Source organism: Microtus pennsylvanicus, chromosome 14 (genome assembly GCF_037038515.1).
Source record: "Microtus pennsylvanicus isolate mMicPen1 chromosome 14, mMicPen1.hap1, whole genome shotgun sequence".
In the NCBI taxonomy this organism is placed as follows: Eukaryota; Metazoa; Chordata; class Mammalia; order Rodentia; family Cricetidae; genus Microtus; species Microtus pennsylvanicus.
Genome location: NC_134592.1, coordinates 64,017,658 through 64,038,421, shown reverse-complemented (window position 1 = coordinate 64,038,421; position 20,764 = coordinate 64,017,658). Strand labels below are relative to the sequence as shown.

The 20,764-nt window shown below is 41.9% G+C and overlaps 1 protein-coding gene across 3 annotated transcripts in view; it reads right to left on the bottom strand.

Moving 5' to 3' along the window:
* Positions 1-20,764, bottom strand: part of Stxbp6 (syntaxin binding protein 6) — a 209,515-nt gene that overhangs the window by 142,215 nt on the left and 46,536 nt on the right. For all 3 annotated transcript variants that reach the window (XM_075947672.1, XM_075947674.1, XM_075947673.1), the window contains one exon: positions 4,710-4,898. In XM_075947672.1, coding sequence (XP_075803787.1) covers positions 4,710-4,863 — 154 coding nt within the window. In that variant the 5' untranslated portion in view covers positions 4,864-4,898. The remainder of the gene's footprint in view (positions 1-4,709; positions 4,899-20,764) is intronic.

Genomic DNA, 20,764 nt, shown 5'->3' with positions numbered 1-20,764 from the left:
ATGCTACAAAAAGAAAATGTAAATAAATATTGAGCTCCAGTTAATGATGTGTACACTGTTCTGTTCTGGGGAAGTATATTTGTGGCTATGTTGGAATTTATTTTGAAAAATCAGTAATAAAAACAGTATAAATGGATTCACAGAGAGAGTTTTGAACAGCTGGGCAGATATACATCAATGCAAGAATTATAAAATATTAAGCTAGGCACAAAGCCAGGAGCTACAGATCCAACATCTTGGTAAGCTGAGGCAGGAGAATCACTTGAAGGCAGGACTTTGAGGCCAGCTATGGGCAGCACAGTAGGAGTGTAAACATATTAAATGAAAGTAAATTAAATTTTTAAATATTGTGAGACTTGGTGGTGAGAAAATCCTGTCCAATTTGCTGTGTAAAAAGTGTCGTGCATGCTGGGAAAATGTCGGTGGCTCTAGTATGCTCTTCAACCCACCATCATGCTACTCTTTAGATTCACTGACATTTTAACGGTAAGGACCATGCGGAAGGCGTATGTGTAATTAAAGACAGAAAGGTTTCGGCTCATAGAGCTCATGATTCCTTAAAGCACAAAAACATGATATTGGGTTGTCGTGAGCAGAAACAAGTCAGTGATTTTCTGCAATCGTTTGTGAGAGCTTTCCTGAGGGCATGACTATGTACGTGGTGTTGTGATTGTCCCAAGTACTAGGGTTAAGGATATGGACCAGCTCAAAAAAATAGACCTGGGTGACCATGAGGAAACTATCAAACTCAGTAATCCCACTGTAAGTTGGATTGAGTATCTTTTTCCTTCCAAAATAATATCTTAATAATCCAGGAAAGTTTAGATAGATACAAAGATAGATAGATAGATAGATAGATAGATAGATAGATAGATAGATAGATAGATAGATAGACAGACAGACAGATAGATATCTTTATGGTCACACACCTCTGGTTCTCATATTATAAATTATTCATAACAGAAAAAAACTGTATAAGCACTAGTTAAAATATATTAATATATCGGTGTCGAGGTGCATATATATTTTTTTTTTTTTTGGTTTTTCGAGACAGGGTTTCTCTGTGGTTTCGGAGCCTGTCCTGGAACTAGCTCTGTAGACCAGACTGGTCTCGAACTCACAGAGATCCGCCTGCCTCTGCCTCCCGAGTGCTGGGATTAAAGGCGTGCGCCACCACCGCCTGGCCATATTTTTTAAGCTTCTTTTTTTTTTTTTTTACCTCTGATTTAATGCTCCATGGTACTGAAAGGATGGTAAAAAATTATTTGCAGACCTTGTCCTGATTTATACAAAATTCACGTCTGATAAATGAATAGGTGCTTTTCATCAACCATGATATAATCTGGGTTGGCCTCCCAGAATGCATAGTAATTTACACTAATAGCAAGAAGGAACTTTTACTTCAAAACCTCCTACCCCTGGTCAGCTACAAAGAGCTGCCCCTAGTAGCTCAGAGGAAACGGGAGAAACCAGGGACCACCTGCATGCCAATGAGACCACCATTGCTCTGCCTGAGTGCTGCCCACCCACAACTCAGTTCAAAACATGGGAGCCCAATCTACCACACAGGACTAATTCCGCAAGACATGCATATCTGCATTTTTCCTTTTTGCCTTCTTCATAGTTTATAATTATGTGGGTTTTCTTAAAAGCAATTAATGTCCACAGGAGCCCACCTAACCTGCATAACTTTTTCTTGTAACTGTATCCTTAGACCCCAGGACACTCGGCAATGTAAAGATAAAACATATTGATTAACTTGTTAGTTAAAGCATTACTTTATCAGAACTGAAACGCCTCTAAGTTGTACATAAATCAGAAAATAAAAGCGGCTATTACTTTGTTCTTTAAGAAAAACACATAATGTAACAAATGTGTGTGTGTCAAAGCCACCTGGCCCTTTTCTGCCCTGGTTTCTGTTCTATTGTCTGCCAAAATGTCAGCTCTACTTTATGTAGCTTCTCACAACTTAAAAAAGAAATAATAAGGATGAAGACTTTCAGAACAAGGGATTCCCCTCTGTTCAAATGCAAGGAAGAAACAATTCTTGTCATTTTCCACTTCTAACCTGAAGGACTTGGTCATTGTAACAGGAATGTGGCTGAGAGTCCCAGGTCATTATCTCCAGCTCTGTGAGGGATGGTTACACTGCTTCCCTGAGATGAGCCTGTTAGAACCCCATTACCACTCTCGGAGACTTTATGATTAGAATCAGGCAGATAAAAGTATAAGTCTAAAAGACAAAGAAAATTGTTGACCTTCAGTTACAGGTATATACCTGGCAAAACCCGACTTGCCTTCTGGACCGTGCACTGTTCATTCAATTTATGTGCCTGTAAGAATTCTCAGAGCAGTGAAGAGAAACAAACTTTAAAGAGTTAGAATATTATGTGTCTGTGCTCACCCAAATACAAAACAAGATTGCTGGTATGCGCTTCATCCATCGTTGGTATTCATAAACAAAACAAAACAAAAAAACCGACAGGGTCCAAAATTTAAAATATGAAAGTATTTTTAAGACCTTGATCTTATCAACAAAATCCTGGGCTGGTATGGAGAAAGTTCCTTTCAGCTGGAGAGATGATTCATCATTAAGAGCACTGTCTGCTTTTCCAGAACCTCAGATTCAGTTCCAGCACCCACATGGTGGCTCACAGAGGTCTGTATCCCCAGTTCCAGAAGATCTGATGGCCTCTCATCACCACTACCATTGCACACACATGCAAGAAGAAACACACATCACCCCCACACCCACAAACACACATACACACACGCTACCAATGCACATACGTCATACAGATATACAGACAGGGAAAATACCTCCCACCCCCAAACACACACACAATAAAGAAAAGAAAGAAGTTTTTCCTTTTTTTTTTTCTGAGACAGGGTTTCTCTATGTAGCTCTAGTTGTCCTGGAACTCCCTTTGTAGACCAGGCTGGCCTTGAACTCACAAAGATGAGCGCATCTCTGCCCGCCAAGTGCTGGGATTAAAGGAGTGTGCTACCATCGCCTGGCTGATTTTTTTCTTTTTAAAAAACTTAAGTCACTGTTTCTTATTTTAACTCCCATTTGGACATTGCTTAATTATACTAACGAAACACAAATATTTTCCAAACCTAATCCTTATTTAAGAAGGAGAGAATAGTGTTTCCAGGTTGATTTCCACACCCTCTGAATGAATAAAAGTTTTCTTCTAACAATTATAAAAGCATGCTTATCAAAATGCTATGTTCTCCAAAGAAAAACATATAGGCACCCTCCTGAATATTAACCTTCATCAGGCGATGAAAGGAGACAGAGACCCACATTGGAGCACCGGACAGAAATCTCAAGGTCCAAATCAGGAGCAGAAGGAGAGAGAGCACGAGCAAGGAACTCAGGACTGCGAAGGGTGCACCCACACATTGAGACAATGGGGATGTTCTATCGGGAACTCACCAAGGCCAGCTGGCCTGGGTCTGAAAAAGCATGGGATAAAACCGGACTTGCTGAACATAGTGGACAATGAGGACTACTGAGAACTCAAGAACAATGACAATGGGTTTCTGATCCTACTGCACGCACTGGCTTTGTGGGAGCCTAGGCAGTTTGGATGCTCAACTTGCTAGACCTGGATGGAAGTGGGGGTTCCTTGAACTTCCCACAGGCCAGGGAACCCTGATTGCTTTTCGGGCTGAGGGGGGCGGGACTCAATTGGGGGAGGGGGAGGGAAATGGGAGGCGGTGGCGGGGAGGAGGCAGAAATCTTTAATAAATAAATAAATTAAAAAAATAAATTAAAAAAAGAAAAAAACAAAATGCTATGTTCTCATTTTATTCTAATCTAAGTCTGATAAATCCTTATCTATCTAATGAAAAGTCATTTATTTCTTAAAATTAATTCTGATTAACTTAGCAGATGCTGGGTTTTGCTTAAAAGCTAAAATTGGGTTTTAAAATTAAAGTTGTATTCCCGAACCACAACTCAAAAAAGATCTTAGAAAAGATGAAATGAATTGTGGTAGGTTTAGTTATCCATTCCTATCGTAAGAAATATCATGGGAAATATTACAAATGCCCTCAGTGCTTAGCTTTAGGATCACTCGGAAGCTCGTGGAAAATTTATCTCAACTTTATCGCAAAAAAACTTGGTGTGCAACCACTGTAAATCCCACAGAGACCTCCTCTCATCACAAGCAGGAAGAAAAAATAATAATCCAACCAAATTCTAAACTTATAAAAACAGATGGTTATTTTTCACATGTCTGGGGTTGTCAGGCAAAGCAAGGATTTGTAAAGGAAATCTTCTTTCTCCTGCTCCTTAAAGCAGCAATATTTGTCTCAAGGAAAACTGTTACTAATTGTTGGCAGTGGTCTAGGAAAAAAAAGTGAAGCTCAGTCTGCTAGTGGTAACAATTATCCAAAAGAAGGATTCTAAAACAAAACTCCCAAAGGACAGACCACTCCCGCTGAAGGAAGGAATGAATCAGAAAGTGCCTGCCAAACTCTGCAGAAATTCTTCAGGGACTGAAAGACTGAACTTCCCAATCTTTTCAGTACACAGAAATCTCAACAACAGAGGAGAAGGCACAAGGAAACAAGGATGGGAGACAGGAGAAAAGAGTGGAAAGGCCGATGTTACCAAATGAGCATGACTCTACCAAATGCCTTAGATGAAGCATTTTAAAACAAAAGTTGCTTTGATGTTAATATTTAGTTTTCAGTACCTGACAGGCAGATATAAGTTAAATATTCTCCTTGACCGCCAGTCGCCAGGAAAGGAATCTTTTTCTTTGTCCTCCTCTTGACTTGGACAGCGCCCAGCATTCTTTCATCGAGAGGTGCGAAAATTTCCTTGCTGATGGCAGATTTGGCACTCATTGTAGAGAAACCGACGAGGGCACACAGGGAGTTTTCTGAAGAAAAAGAAAAGGCAAGTTGGAACCGACAATACTGTAGGGCTAGAAGGAATGAGGAGGGAGTGTTCCCAGGTGCCGTGTTGCTCAGTCTGCAGTTTAAGCTCCGAATTACAGAGACATTAACAACAAGCTCTTCCTAGTGTATGCCTACAAAGATGCAAAGGGAAAGAGAGTGTGCTTTTCACTACCTGAAACACCCGGCCCAATGTGTCAGGAACAGCAAGCAATGGGCTCCAGGGGGCTTGCCAATCTCTACCTAACTGGCAACAGTATCCATCGTGTTCCTCCTTTGTCAGGAATAACACTTGCAGTTGAGAAGTCTTGCCACTGACTAACAACCCCTCAATGGAGTTCTTTATGCTCCTTCCAGATCTCTTTTAACTCCAATGTAAATACATTCTCCTAATTCCATTCAGAGTGGAAATCATTATGTCATCTTCTACATAAGAGCCACATAAGAAACAGAAGAGCATTGATTTCGCCAGTGCCCACCACTTCTCATCATCCAAGTAGGGAGCTCTTGCTTACTAGACTCCTGCAGTGGGCCCTACTGACCCATGTTCCACTGCAGAGACTTGCCACCATCTGGACCCTTGCCAAACCTGCACTTTTTTCCTGCAGTCCCAGTGGCCATGGAATTCTAAATCCATGTCAGACTTGTGCTAACTATTTTGGAAATGCTACCCAGCATGTCCCGCCTTTGTGGTTAACTGGTAGTCGGTGACCAACCACGAAGAAAATGAAGCCGTATGTTATGGCTCACGCGTTCCCCCCACAACACACCAACTAGTGCAGTCACAGCCCACACATTACATATGGCTCCCCAAAGTTGTACTTCCCTGATGGTCTTAATTCTGCTTCTGTCTTTCATGGTCAAGATCAATCTGAACATAAACGCAACTCCAGAGCCCTAGGCAAATCTACTGTCCTCTCCCTTGCGGTCACAGGTAAGAATTTACTCATCTCTGACCAATATTTATTCAGGCAACTTAAAACTTCAGAATAAGACTCACGGAAAAAGCTCATGAAGACACAAGAACCAGAGTTTGATCCCCAGAGTCCAGGTGGGAAAAGAAAGGAAACGGGCTAGCTGTGGTGACATGCACGTGTAATCCCAGCGCTGTGCTGGTGAGACCTGGAGGTCTCTGGCCTGCCAGCCTGTTCTACGCAGTGAGTGACAGACCAAGGGACTCAAAAATAAAGCAGGGGGCCAGAGCCTGAGGCAAGTTATCTCAGATTGATCTTTGGCCTCCACATACCTGCACACACATGAACATCACATGTACCAATCTGAACGTAAGGTGCAGGAGAAGCCTTTGTCCTGCCCACACAGGTTGTGTGGAGTGCTGGCAGATCCTGCATACAGACTGGCTGCGCAGTGTTTGACCTGGCAGTAGCTCAAGGCTTGATGGAACCGCCCTAAAGCTGACCACGTGATAGAGAAGCTCCCGCTATATGATGCCTTGTGTTTGGTATTAGGAATCCCATAATAAATCAAGATACGGTCTCTGTCCTACAAGGGTTGATTACAGACCACATCACCGGTTTCACCAGTAGACACGGGGAACAACTCTGTGATTAACGGCCCTTGCTGCCAAGCCTGACAGCCTTAGCTTGATTTCTAGAGCCCATTGAGTGGAAGGAGAGCACCAACTCCCACAAGCTGGCATCTGACTTCCAAACATGCATCACTCATGCTACACCTCCTAAAATAATAAATATAATTTTAAAGTTTCATTGGGATTCGAATGATTTATGAAGGAAGACCAAGGAAATATCTTTCAATGGCAAAATCATACCTGTCTACATTTCTAAGCTCCTGGTAGGAAAAATATAAGGAATTTCCCGGCTTAAAATTTTTTCTCTCTTTAATTCTGAAATAAACATGTTCTACTAGCACCAAAAGATACACTGACACATGCACTAAGGATGGGTCTAGTAGATGTATATACAGAGTGTATATATATTATACATATGTACGTATATTCTGATCTACTTGTCCTCTGACAACAGTCACTGCCACCAGGTTTTCTCTCCATGTTGGCTATGCCGTGGTGAAAATAGTGCAGGTGTGCCTGGTTGTCATTGCACTGCCACTGGGACAGCCCTCAAGCTGGCAGAAAGAACTTCTCCCAGCATGCATCTGTCTTACTGTCTGTACCTATGACAGCTTTATAATTTGTTGGGTTGCTGTTGGGGTTTGGGTGTTTTTTTTTGTTTGTTTGTTTGTTTTAAATAGAGAAACACATATTAGTTTTCTAGCTCTGAGGTCTTTCTTGTCTCCCACTCAGGGAAACACAGAAAAGAAAACCAAGGAAGAAAGCAAGCCATATTCTCAATAACATCCAGAATAAAACAAGCTCAGATTTAAATTTCAGATCCAAGATATAAGGCCTGAAATTGATAGGTAAATCTTAGCATTTCTGACTCTCAGTTTACTTAGCTCAGTGGTTCTCAACCTTCCTAACACTGTGACCCTTAAATACAGTTCCTCATGTTCTGGTGACCACCCCCAACTACAAAATTATTTCATTGCTACTTCATTACTGTGATTTTGCTACTATTATGAATTCTAATACAAACATCTGTGTTTTCTGATGGTTTTAGGCAATCCACGTGAAACCCCAAAGGGGTCTCAATCCACAGGCTGAGAACCACTGACTTAATACAACATGGAGATGTCTTTACCTCCCTCTTGGACCTGAAGAGCTAAATAGGTTAATATGTTCAGATCACGCATTCCAGTGACTCAATACTTTTTTAAAAAAATCTTAAAGGTGGAGGATTTTATTAACTTCTATTATGATACAAATTATGAAATATCTTTTGAACTATAAAAATTGAATGAATGTACCCATGCAAAGCAGAAGATGTCTAGAAGAATAATACTCAGCTTTCTTAGCAAAGCCTCGCTGTGTTTCATGCATAAGCACACATAAATAGATGGTTTCCTCTATACAAACACAAAAATGGAGAGTTATAGGCCTTTCTTGAAAATTCACTGCTGGGAGAGAATCATATTTATTCTAGGGTCAAATGTCACGTTATTCGTTCAGGGCTTTCTGAAGTACATGAAGATGTATGTTTTGAGTGCCATTCTGGGAAGGTTAATGTACAGTGGACTCGAAGGCGAATAATCAGGAAGTAAGCCGGCCACTGTGTAGCTGTCTCACATCCAGCTGCACATCTGAATTCTATAAACTATTTTAAACAACTCTCTAACTCATTCTTAGGTTCCACGGGTCATGTGGCCACCAGGTTTACAAGCCATTACCCTATACAAAGCTAAAACTTCCATCAGAATGGTGGCATTTGATAGAGATGGAACATTTCAGCATAGCATGTGGGGGTTCAAGTAGACTTTATATCTGGGGTCCCTGAGTCACAGAGATCCAGGGGGGTGTTTGCATGTAATGTCTTCAGTCTATTCTGCTGCACAAGCAGGTTTAAAACCGTTGTTTTTGGTGGGGCGGTGACCCCCTGTCTTGAAAGACTTCCTTGTTAAACACACTAATAAAAATGTTTCCTGAGCAGGTGTCCATGGCAGATGCTCTGCACTGCGCTAGTGAGGAATCCTTAAGTGTCTACAGCCCTATTTACAAAGCACTTCCACATTCAATTCCAAATGTAGGTCAAGATAGTTGCTGAATGTATCATCTCAAGACTGCAAATAAGGATCATTAGATATGTATTTTTATAATGGCAAATCATGCCGTTTTTAGCCAATTTCTTTTGGGCTACGGATTATGGGAAACTGTTATAATTTCCTCTTGTGGAGATAGTATTTTAGCTGAAACCCACTGAGGCAGAAATGACTATCAGAGAAACGTATACGCAGCAGTATAGACACAAGCTTGCCTCGGGTTCATTTCAAAAGGAACACCTTATGGATAAGATAACACTCATTAATTTTCATTGCTTAAATACAGAGGAACTGAAGCCCATTGACCTATTGGAGCATCACGTATGTTTTGTTTTCAATTAGGGCCACACATTCAGGACAGGATTTCAGATCCTCAGAACCCTTATAAGTGAGTGTGGCACACACACACACACACACACACACATACACACACACTCCACCATAATTCCAGCCTCTGAGACAAGATTCCTGGGTCAAGCTGGCTAAGGAGACTAGCCATATCAATGAGCCATGGATTTGACTGAGAGTCCCTGCCTCATTAAATAAGAGGCAAGATAATTTTCCAGGTGCACACCCACCCACATACACAGGCACCTTCACACACTACATATGTACAGGTGCACACCCACCCACATACACAGGCACCTTCACACACTACATATGTACAGATGCATACCACACTACATATGTACAGATGCACACCCACCCACATACACAGGCACCTTCACATACTACATATGTACAGATGCATACCACACTACATATGTACAGGTGCACACCCACCCACATACACAGGCACCTTCACACACTACATATGTACAGGTGCACACCCACCCACATACACAGGCACCTTCACACACTACATATGTACAGATGCACACCACACTACATATGTACAGATGCACACCCACCCACATACACAGGCACCTTCACACACTACATATGTACAGATGCATACCACACTACATATGTACAGGTAGACATACACAGACACCTTCACACACTACGTATGTACAGATGCATACCTCATACACATGAAAATGGAACAATGTGGGGGGGGCGTACTCATAGATAAGGACTTAAATAATAAGAATGAAATACTTCAGCGTGAAAATGAGGAGGACCTAGAAGAGAAAATGAGCTTCCAAATGTACAATTGCACTTGCGTCTTTTTGTTGTTATTGTTTTGTTCTTATTTGAATTTTGTTTCTTTAAAACAAGGCCTCTATTGTAGCCCTGGTTTTCCTAGAACTCCCTCTGTAGACCAGGTTAGCTTTGAATTCATGGAGATCCACCTGCTTCTGCCTAAGTGCTAGGATTAAAGGTGTGGGCCACCATGCCTAGCATACTTATATACTTATTCCCAGAAAACATCTAGAAACACATTTTCTACTAAATTCATATCATTATTTGATTTCAAACTAAGAAAATACGCCAGAATCTTCCTGCTGTCCTCACTGTTACTAAACTAGAATGCTACCTACCATAAACATCTGTGATTTCAGACCTATTCTCCCCTTAACCTGAAAGCCATAAAAACACACTTCACTGGGCTCAGGTGATCAGATTCACTGTCTCTGATTCCAATCAGTACCAAATCATTGTGAGAGAGGAGGGTTAATTCTGCAGTGGTCGAGGGGCTGGAAGACTGTCACTGGGGGAAGACATTTCCCTCTGGGCAGCAGCAGTCACCACCTGGCCACCGCCGGGACAGAAGAGCAGCAGCCATACGCCAGCTTCCGTTTGCTCCAGTAACCACACACGTTTGGACATGGTAAACACGACGATTGACCAGCACAGACAGCAGCCTTGGCCACAGTGATATCTTTAAGGAGAGAAGAGTCTCCATCATTGGCTACTAAAGCGTGAGAGTGGGCTTTCTTTTGCCTAAATATGTACTTTCCTCTGTAGGAGACACGGCCACAGGATTCTCGGTACCTAAGTCTCATGTCTACTTCAGTTACAAACATTGCTTTCAGCTCATTTTTCCTTGTTTATGTGTTTAAGTCCATCCTTCTAAAGGTTTAATAGTCAAAAATAAATCCTGCTCTGCCACAGACCTGGTTTATAAATTTGTTTACAATGTAGTATTGTAAACTGCCACATGCTAACATTAACAAACAGTATGACAAAACCAAAATATAATAATAATAATAACAACAACAACAACAGTACTTTGGTCTGAAACCATCACCTACATGAGGGACACAGGAAGTGGCCAAGCCAATTTCAATCATGTCCAAACAAAGTCAAAACCACACAGGGTCAATTCTATACACAAACAACTTAATTATGAGCTATACTCAGTATGCTTGCTGAATTACTGCCCTTGCTTCACTGATGTTGAAGAGAAGATAGAAAAAGGAAAAAGTGTTGAAGATTAGATTAAGCACACACACGTGTATGGATGCACATACATACAGACACACACACACATACACACATATGGACACACACACATACACACACAGGCAGGGGGAATTCTTTAGTAAGAATAGGATTTGCCTTTTACAGCAGATACTGACTGCAATCGTAGGTAAATTTTAAGTTTTCTCAACTAAGCAAATTCTATTTCAAAATACACCTGAATTATAACATTAAAAAGCTAAACTTTGAGAGTGAACTTTCAATTTTTATGTATACAAGCTTTCTAAATACTTAAAGTAGGGATGAAACCAGTATGATTTTAACTGCTTTTAAATTACTTCAAAATGGTCTTTCATCATATCATCAATTTTACACTAATACTCCATATCAGAAAACCCAGTTTGGGAAATGCCCCTGCTTTACAGTTTGGATGCGAACTGGAGTGTGTTTTCTATAGGTGTATGTCACCAATGGTACCTTCTGCCATGAAACCTTCCTCAGTCAAGGGGGCAGAACATAAAAACGTGATACCTCATGGGTCCATTTTAGTCATATTCACCATGTTGGTTTAAAAAACAAGATTCTAGGGCCTTCAATGCCCAATTTCATAAGTGAAAGTTACAGTTGGGTTCCTCAGCAATTTTTGTATCATCATCCGGCCAAGGATTTGATTCCAGGCTTTACTATTCTCTCCAGGGCTCAGCTTCACGACTTTGTGCCTGTATAGTTCAATGAGAATGTTGAGAGACAGACTTGCTCCAGCTCCCACAAGCACCGTTCTATGCTACTGCCTCTAATTCTGACATGAGAGGCACAAATGTGAATTTGGCATTAAAATTCCTTACAGATATGCTAATATCTGGAGAAGAGAAATTGTTTTATAGATGAGAAAAGTGAGTGGTTAGTAAATTATTGTAGACCCCACAGTATTTAAGGGCAAGCAGGAATCTGAACCTAGAAACACAATTCCAGAAGAATGTCTGTCTGTTCATCTGCACCATCTTGTACTGAAGAAAGGAAGGGGAGGGACACAGAACAGCATTCTAGGTAAATCAAAACGAACTTCATTATTTTATGACTTTCCTTTGATCAGCTTTGCTTTCTGATGGACAAGTCACTGTTGTTATCCTTGTCCAGCAACTACAAAGATAACAAATCGGGCTCTGGTTATTCCTCGTTGCTACTAGTTCATCTTGGATGTGTCCAAGCTTAGTTGGCAAAGACTATCACATAGTGTTGTTAAGATAACTTACATTCATTCCCCAGGTTAAACTGGAGCTTAATGCATAGAGTAAGACTCTACGATAGATGTCCCGCTCCAGAAAGAACACAATCCAAGCATGGAGCTGTGTGAGAGTTCTGAGTGCTTACAAGAAAATTCCAAGAAAGGAAGACAAGAATCTTGGGACCTCATTTTTTTTCAAATCACAGAATTGTCTTGGAATGTGTTTTCAGGCTGCTTCCAGGTGTAGTCAGTATGAATGAGCTCACTTTTGCTGTGGTTACTCATAGGCCTCTATGGAAAAACATATTTTTCTATGTGTGGCTTGTCCTTGTGATTATATACTTTACTTAAGTGATTCTCTTGACCCTCTGAGCATAAATTATCTGGTGCTCTGAATAAAGTTGGCTACTGCATGAGGCTTTATTCCCCCCGCCATTTTTAGTCCCCACTCTCCCACGGTCTGGCCACCAACCAGAGCCAGCAGAGGACAATGCCCACTGAACCTCCCTCCCTTTGATTCCAGCCAGGAGTCAGTTCCCGAGAAGATTTCATATGGTTGCCATGAGACCGTTTTGTGAAGCTTATAAGCTACTTTCCCAAGAGGAAAAGACTTAACTGTAAAAGACAAGTATTTCCAAGGTTTCTGCTGGTCCTCAGGAAGATACTCCTCTTTGAGCTCCTTTACTGGACTGCTTCTCCCTGGCATTTCAAAAGCACAACACTGACCTTCTTGGTTGCCATCCCTCATACATTCTATACCATCTATCTTCTTCTGTGATGCTCCAAGCAACCCTAGTTTGTCAGTAGCAATGCCCCAGGCTTCACATGGGTATTCCATATACTTTGCTTTACCAAGGAGGCTCTCAGAAAGGCTTTCATGACCTACAACCATTGCCATTGCCTTGACAGCTTTTCTCATTCCTACCTAACTACAATAATATTTAGACTGAAAGATGCTGTCCAAATGCATCTTGAGCATTTGGACTCTTCAAGTTTTAGTAGCAGAATCATTTTGGTGACTGTCTGTCTCATTCAGTTCTATCTAACGCAGAAGTTGAGTTCTAAGGTCTTATATCCAACGAGAAAGAAAGCCAAAATGTGGACTAGATGCTGGTCTCCACTTCGCTATAATACTCCTTCCAACTGAAATTTAAAAAGGATGATATGGGGGTGTAAAGTATCACACCAGCCCCATGGCTGTGGACATGAGGCAGAGTGAAGACAAGGAGGAAGCGTGATTCCACACAGTTGCGATGCTGCTCAGGATGATTCTTTTCCTTGAGAAGTGACACAAACTAAGTCCTAACCTGCAATACCTCAAGCCCGTAGATCTTTAGGCCTTGATTTTAGGCCAAAACCTCTTCTCCTGTTGGATTTCCACGGTTTACGTTCACTCATTTGGCTGTTGAAGTCTAAAGTGGAACAGGCCCAAGTGAACCATGCTGGGGAGTCCAAGAAGCACAGAATAACCCTGGCCTAGTGCCAACCCATAGATCTCTGTGCTGACCCCAGTTAGCAGAAGTCCTTCCATAACCTTGGTGCTCTGAGCCACTGTCAGGTGAGTACATTCAGGGCGACTCAGAGACACATTATCATTCTGGGAATTAACACTTTGGCATTGGCAGTCTCCACACTGGGAGCCAGATCAGCTGTTGTATGGGCTTCTTGGTACCTATTCCTGGCAAGCAATGGAGCAGGAAATAGGAATCAGTCAAGCCCAGTGCTTGTCTTTGAAATGGTACCCTTCAGCCGCAATACAAAAACAGCACCAGGTGCCTGCAATCTGTAATCAGTGCTCTATTAAAAGGCTCTCAGAAATGGTAGGACTACCCTGATTTCCGCAGGCAGCTGCATGAGGTCCTGCTGGGTAACTGCAGAGTCTTTACAGGTTCGCTTGATACACCCCAGAAGCAGTAAGCTGGAATACCAAGGTTAGGATCCAGCTTCCAAAGAACGAAATCTCTGCGGTTGGAATAAATAGTGAGTGGGGAGAGAGCCCTAGTGACTGTCTCAGATTGTTACAGAATAACTTCTAAATCCAGGTCAGACTCAAGGCCCACATACAAATGCAGAGTCTGCCCCATCCAATCATCAGTTCTGTCATTCAATGTCAATCCCTCTTAATCAACAGAGTCCAGAAGATAACTAACTTCTGACCTAACTAGCCATAACAATATTTGATAATGATGAGGGGAAAATATCTTTCAATCGAATACTACCTAAAAATGAACTCAACAATAAATTTAAAAGTGTCTCTCATTAATACTTTTAATTTAGTTGAATTTGAAGAATATTCAAATGATTAAGAAGCTGGGGTCAAAGCCTAATGGTGACTTTTCTCCTACCCCAACCAGACAGCTGACGGAGAGTGAAAAGGCGTCGACATTTGTCGTCAAGGACCTAAGCCAGTCTTTGCCTTTGCTTTGTGAATTGGGGTAAAGTGCCCAACCCCTGAGGCCTGTGTCTGCATATTTGAAATAAGGTAGTGCACCTACTTCACAGAACTTTTGTGAATTATTGTGTGGAAATCAGCTCCCACCTCAGGGGGGGGCCTTGCCCTTGACGGGCTGCTGGCATATCAGAATATCTGGGGGCATTTGTCAACACGAGTCCCACACAGTGTATTTGACATGAGCTGTTCTCAAGCAGCACCCTGCTTCATCTCTCACATCTGTGAGGAGAGAGAGGACATATCCTTACTTCTCCTGGATAGAAAAAGGGAAACAGTGGGTCTTGCCCCCAGCAATCCTGCCGGCCTTCTACTGCTACTGCCCTTAGCTAGGCGTATAAATTGCCAGCCTACAGAGAAAATAATTGACAAGACACAGCTGAAATCTCCTGCACTGAAAATAATGCTGTGACCTGAGAAGGTGCAGAACGGAAGGAACACGTTTTAAAAAGGATAAGAAAATGCACACAGAGAACAAAACTGGGAGAGAACATGTCGCGTTCACTCGGTGAGGCAGCCCTTTCTAGAGACAGAAGATTCTGAAGATAATGAGCAAAGGAGTCTTCTCCCCTCCAGAGAGCTGCCATTCCTGTGAGTACAAAGAATGTCACCGCTAACGCCACAGTTCTCCTCTTACAGAGAATAAAAGATAGCTAACTTTGGAGCACTCTGAGTGACCTTGGCTCAGGAACACGGATTTCGGTTACCCCAAGTTCCATGTTCCAAGCTGGAAGTCATTTAAGTTTTATAGTTTTACAAAGCAAAGGAAGTCATAGAGCAAGGCAAGTTTAAAATACACTGATGGAGAGATCAGAGAGGTAGATACAGCACGCGGGAGAAAGCTTCTCTGGAGGCTCCTGATACTGTTGACAACACTCTTAGCTTTTGGTTGGTGAAAGCCAGTGTGTCTGCTAAGTCAATAGACTCCGAAGGTTTGTATCTATTAGTCACAGGACATTATTCTGACACAGAGGCTGAGTAAGGAATGGCTATTCTTGGGGCTAAAGCTAGCCCAGAATAAGAATTGTTACAGTCCAAACTCTCCACACTACTGACATTCTAACCTGTCTGTCCGTCTCTACAGACACAGCTTCTTCTCAGGAGGCTTTATTCACAAGAATAGCAAGTCCACAAATCAACACAGTAGCTGAGAAGCTGACCAGGCAAAGGACTAAAGCTGGGTTATTGCCACTCATTACTAATTATCAGGTTGGAAAATCAATTCGAGGCCAAGTTCTTCAAACTGGGTATCTACCCAGCCTTGATGAATGTTTCTGGTCCTAATATATAGTATTCCTTTCTAAACTGAGGTAAGAAAATCATCTGGGGACAGCAACGAACTCTCTCTTCATTCCGTTTTTTGAGGAATGACTATAGCCTGGGCTCTTTGTGAGGTTTAGATAACACAGACAAACTATAAAATATTCAAGGAGTAAGATGAAGGAAAAGATGCAAGCGACAGATTAAAGTAAGAATCAGAATTTGCTGCTCCATGGGAAAGGAGGCAGATCCAGCTTAATCCTTCAGAGACCGGTGGTTAGGAAATACTTGCTCAATTAAGTCTATTTTTGAGATGTAATGAAAGAAGTTAACCAGGCCAGTTTGCAGGAATTATGCAGGCAGCTGACTTCGGTAAGAAGCCAGACGGAAGGCCTGGGGAAGCTGTTGGCTCTGTATGAGTGACCTAGTAGGCCATTTCCTGTCATGGCTTCTACCTGTGATCTGCACCATGGGTGCACCCTGAGAGAAAGATTGCAGTTGCGGGTAGAACACAGGGACTCCTCTATCGGGAAGTTTCTGAACAGAATCCACAAACTTAAGAAAAAAATCCAAGAGAAAGGAAGTGACACAGGAGACAGCATGATACTAGCATGATGTCTTCCTTGAATGTCTATTTGGTACTGAGGATCATATGAAGGGGTGCGGTGTGGAAGAAAAAATATGTATAAGATTCTTATTCCATAGTATGTATATGGCTCCCTGAGTTTATTTTCCAGCACCAAAAAAAAAAAACCAATAAATAACTCATGCCCATTTGTTAAGAGGTTCACTAAAGAGGTGGAAGGCAGAATTAAGGTTATAAAAGTATAAATAAAGGCTATTGCAAGAATAAGTTGTCTTGGTTTGTGAACAAAGAAAAATTACTTATTTTTATGTAAAACACATTTTCAGTTTCTCTCACAAGTTAAGGGAATTTGGCAGCCCAAGGCCTGTATTCTTCACCATCCTCATGATCGTATACTGACCAGTCACCACGCCCGCCTATCTCCTTGTTCACAACCATCAGTCAGCCTGCCTTCCAGGTTTGAATCTGGCTAGTTCTCCAACAACTGGCCCACTCGTAAGTCTCTTGCTTTCTGGTCACTGAGGATGTGGAGCCTGGTATACATACCAAGGTAAACAGGATGCAGAACATTCAAAGCACACAGGTTTTCAGAAAGGTAAATCAGAACTGAATTCAAACAAACAAACACAAAACACTGGATAATGGGAGAATAAAGCTGAAATACAAAATCATTACCTCCAGGTGGATAAAAGGAAGGCAAGAATAATAACAAAGCAAGCATATGGCCAATTTTTTTATCATATAAACATCTTTTTTGCTCTGTCTTCCAACATGCCTGCTGTGCTGGAAAAGTGCAGGTCCCAGAGAGACAAAGATGAACACCATGAAATGTGTGAGGGGGTAAGAGTAATGTGGACTATCAGGAGACTCAGGTGTCGCCAACTAGTATAAACTTGTGGAGACATTTCAGTTATGTTTATTAAAAAAAACACAAAAAACCAAAAACTTTCAACTAGGTACACCCAGCACAATAGCAATTGCGCTCAGAAATACTTTTCCAGAACAAATCAGTGGGTGAGTAGGCAAAGATGCATACCCTGTGAACATTATAGATACCACCCTGGTGGTTCTCTTCCTCTGACACCCTAGTTGATGTCTCTGCACAAACGCTGGCATTCCATAGGAACTCCACTTATTTATGCATTCCTCCCTCCAGTCAAGCATGTCACTGTGTATCTACTATGTGCAAGTCTGTGCTAGGAATCTCAGCCAGAAAAAGGACAGCCACTTCCTGTGTCACTGTGGAAGTAGAGGCCCGTGAAGGGAAATTGACTTTCTTCTAGCAGGAGAATGCAACCTCTGGCATGGGTGGGAAAACACTTAACATTCCAGCATGGCTGGCCAATGGCCTGGCTAAGGAGCCACTCCTCAGGAAGGCAGGTTCACCTGAAGTCACGCTAAAGAGAAGGGAGGAATAAGGGTGAAGTTAATGAGATAATTTGTTTTCCAACCCAGAATTCCTGACCTTACAGTTGGTTGCATAACACAGCCACACTGTGGCATAGGTTATGGACTGCTTTTTGGGATTATTCCAAAAAAGGATACCCTTTCCTTTTTTCTTCCTCTTTCTATCCCTTTTCTGAGTGTGGCTTTCCTAACACTTAGGGCTTCCCTCCTCCAAAGATCCCCTTGTCTGTCGTGTTGCTGACCTAAAACAGCATGGCTTCTCCCCCTTCTCTCCTCTATTACAGCTTGCCTGCCTCAAGGCTTCGTTCTAAAACCTAGTAACATTCTCTTTGAGCTTCTGTTTGAGTCATTTCTTGATTTTTTTTTTATTAATGAGACTACAAAGCTACAAGTAGACCCCAACTTCTCCAGTAATATATGGAAAGGCCCAGCAGGGTCGCACTGTCAGGGTATCTTGGTGGGGGGGGAATTGCACAAGCACCAGCATCCTAAGGACCACTGGTTAAAACCTGGTGGCTCGGTTACAGAAGAGCTATGATGTTCCTTTTACTCTTTTTACTATTATTTTTTATTTGCAACTAGCCATGTTGGAAGTCCTATGAAGCAAATTTCAGTGGTTACCTCCAGAAATAAGTGGAAAATGATAAATTAACCAATGCCAAAGGATCAAAGTAAGACAATGACAGTGTGCTTTCGTTTCTGAGTGACTACCTTCTACTACACATTAGGACTTCGTCTGATTGTATTTCATGTGTCTTTCCATAAAACCGAAACCTCTCTCCCGTTCGGGAAGGTTTCCACAGGGTAAGCCTAACTAACCCATGCCAGTAGAGCTGGGAAGTTAGGAGGAGAAAGAGAACCGAGCTACAGATCAGAAATTTTTATTCACCAAATTAAGATAAACAACTTAGAACAAATTAAGGCTGATAAATGCCCACCGTGACACATCTCTGCAAAGAATCAATGACTTAATTAACACAAAGCCATTTGGTGTTTGCTGATGGCCCCGGTGCTTCTGGGCTGCACAGTGCATTGACGCTGAGTTATCTGAGAAGTGGTTATGTTACTTGCTACTACTCCAGTTCCCGTCGTCTATCCTAATCTTCTCAGTGATGTGTAAACATAAAGGCAGCTCACCTTACTTTGTGAGCTGGAGAAAGCAAGTGATTAAATGTCAAAGCCATGACAACACAGTGCAGAAAATGAAATATTTCATCCCCTTTCTAAGCATTGAACTTAGAAACCACCTGGAAACTGGCCAAGATAAAATGCCCAGAACTAAACAAGCTTGATTACAAAATCCGTGTTCGATGGATGCTTATTTGGTCCAAGGCAAAACTGAGATGCTCTAACTTCTTAATGGAGTTTGAGGGGGAAAAAAAAACCCAAAAAACTTCTAGTTTGATATATAACTACTATGCTGAGATTCCATTTTATTCTATGCCATGTCATTACAGTACTGAAAAATTCATCTAGGGAAAGAAAAATGGAAGAAACAACAAACATCTTCAAAAACAATTTGAAGGCACAAGAGGAGAAACTGACAAAAAGGCATAAGCAAAGATTCCAAGGTGTTTTCAAAATCACAGACCAGTAAACAAGCCAGAGAGAGTCAGTGGGAAGGGGCTGTTAACACAGCAGGACACTCACACTTCATGGGAGAAGAGACAGACAAAGTGGGCACCTAGGAGTCAGGGCTCCTCCTGAAAAGCTATTGCCAAACATGTGACCTCAGAAGCTCAGCTCGGCTTGCTCATCACTAGGCACTGGCTGCATTTCTACACAGAGCACATGCTAAGTTAGTGATCAATGCATGGTGCATCTTCCTCAAGCTAGATTGAGAGGTGAGGTTTCCTCACGATTGTTAAATCAGCATGAAGAGTGTTCACCACAGCACATGAGGTAAGGCAGACATACACACATCATTATTCTATGGACTAAGTTCAAGTTCTAGTTCCTAGAAAAAGAGCAGGAGGAGGAGGGGAATGGCAGTAGCAGCCATGACAGGATCTCACAAAGTTGCCCAAACTGACCTTGAACTTACTTTGTAGCTCAGACGAACCTTAAATCCATTTTATAGGGAATTATAATCCTCCTTCCTTGGCCCCCAACTGTTAATTGGCTGCAATCACTGGACTACATCATCACTGCTTGTGTCTTATAAAGAGCAGTAAGCATGCAGTGTTACCACGAGGATCGACTGCATTAGAGAAGATTTAGGGGACCACAAATAGGAAATGAGTTATGCAATAGGTAGAGAAAAGTCTGCTTCAGAAGACCTTGGGTCTCACTCTGTGATGCTGAAGAGGGGGAGGACCTGTTTTATGAACCATTTGGGTATGCCTCTCAGTCTACACTGAGTGCTAGGGAAAAGAAATCCTGGCCAAGAGGAGTCAAACTATCTCCAGTGTGACCTCACTTGGAAAAACAAGTCAGGCCAGCCCTATCTTCTGAAATCAGACTCCTGGGAAACACAACTAATCGCACTCATGGGCTGAAAACACAACACATCATCTACCCGCAAGCCAGCAGTGAGAGCTGAAGATCTGTTCAGAATTACAATGCAAAGAAAGGCAGAGACGAGAATAATTATACACATGCAAAATTACAGACAGTGTTCACCTGCCAGTTGAAGACAGTGTGGTAGAGATAGGCAGAGCCGCATGATGGGGGGAAAGAAAGAATTAAAAAGAAGAAGAAACACATAGAACTTACTTGCTCATCTGCCTCTCAGCTCACGTGCAAACGCAAGACAAACTCAACTTTCCTCCAGTAATTAGAAAGAACTGTTTCTTACATGTAACCAAATGAATCTAACAGTCAAGAACATTCAGTGGTACACAAGATAAAAACTGCAAGTGTCTGTCTCTTAATCTGTATTTATAGAGGAAACGTCTACTAGCTGCCCAAGTCACTGTGAGAACAC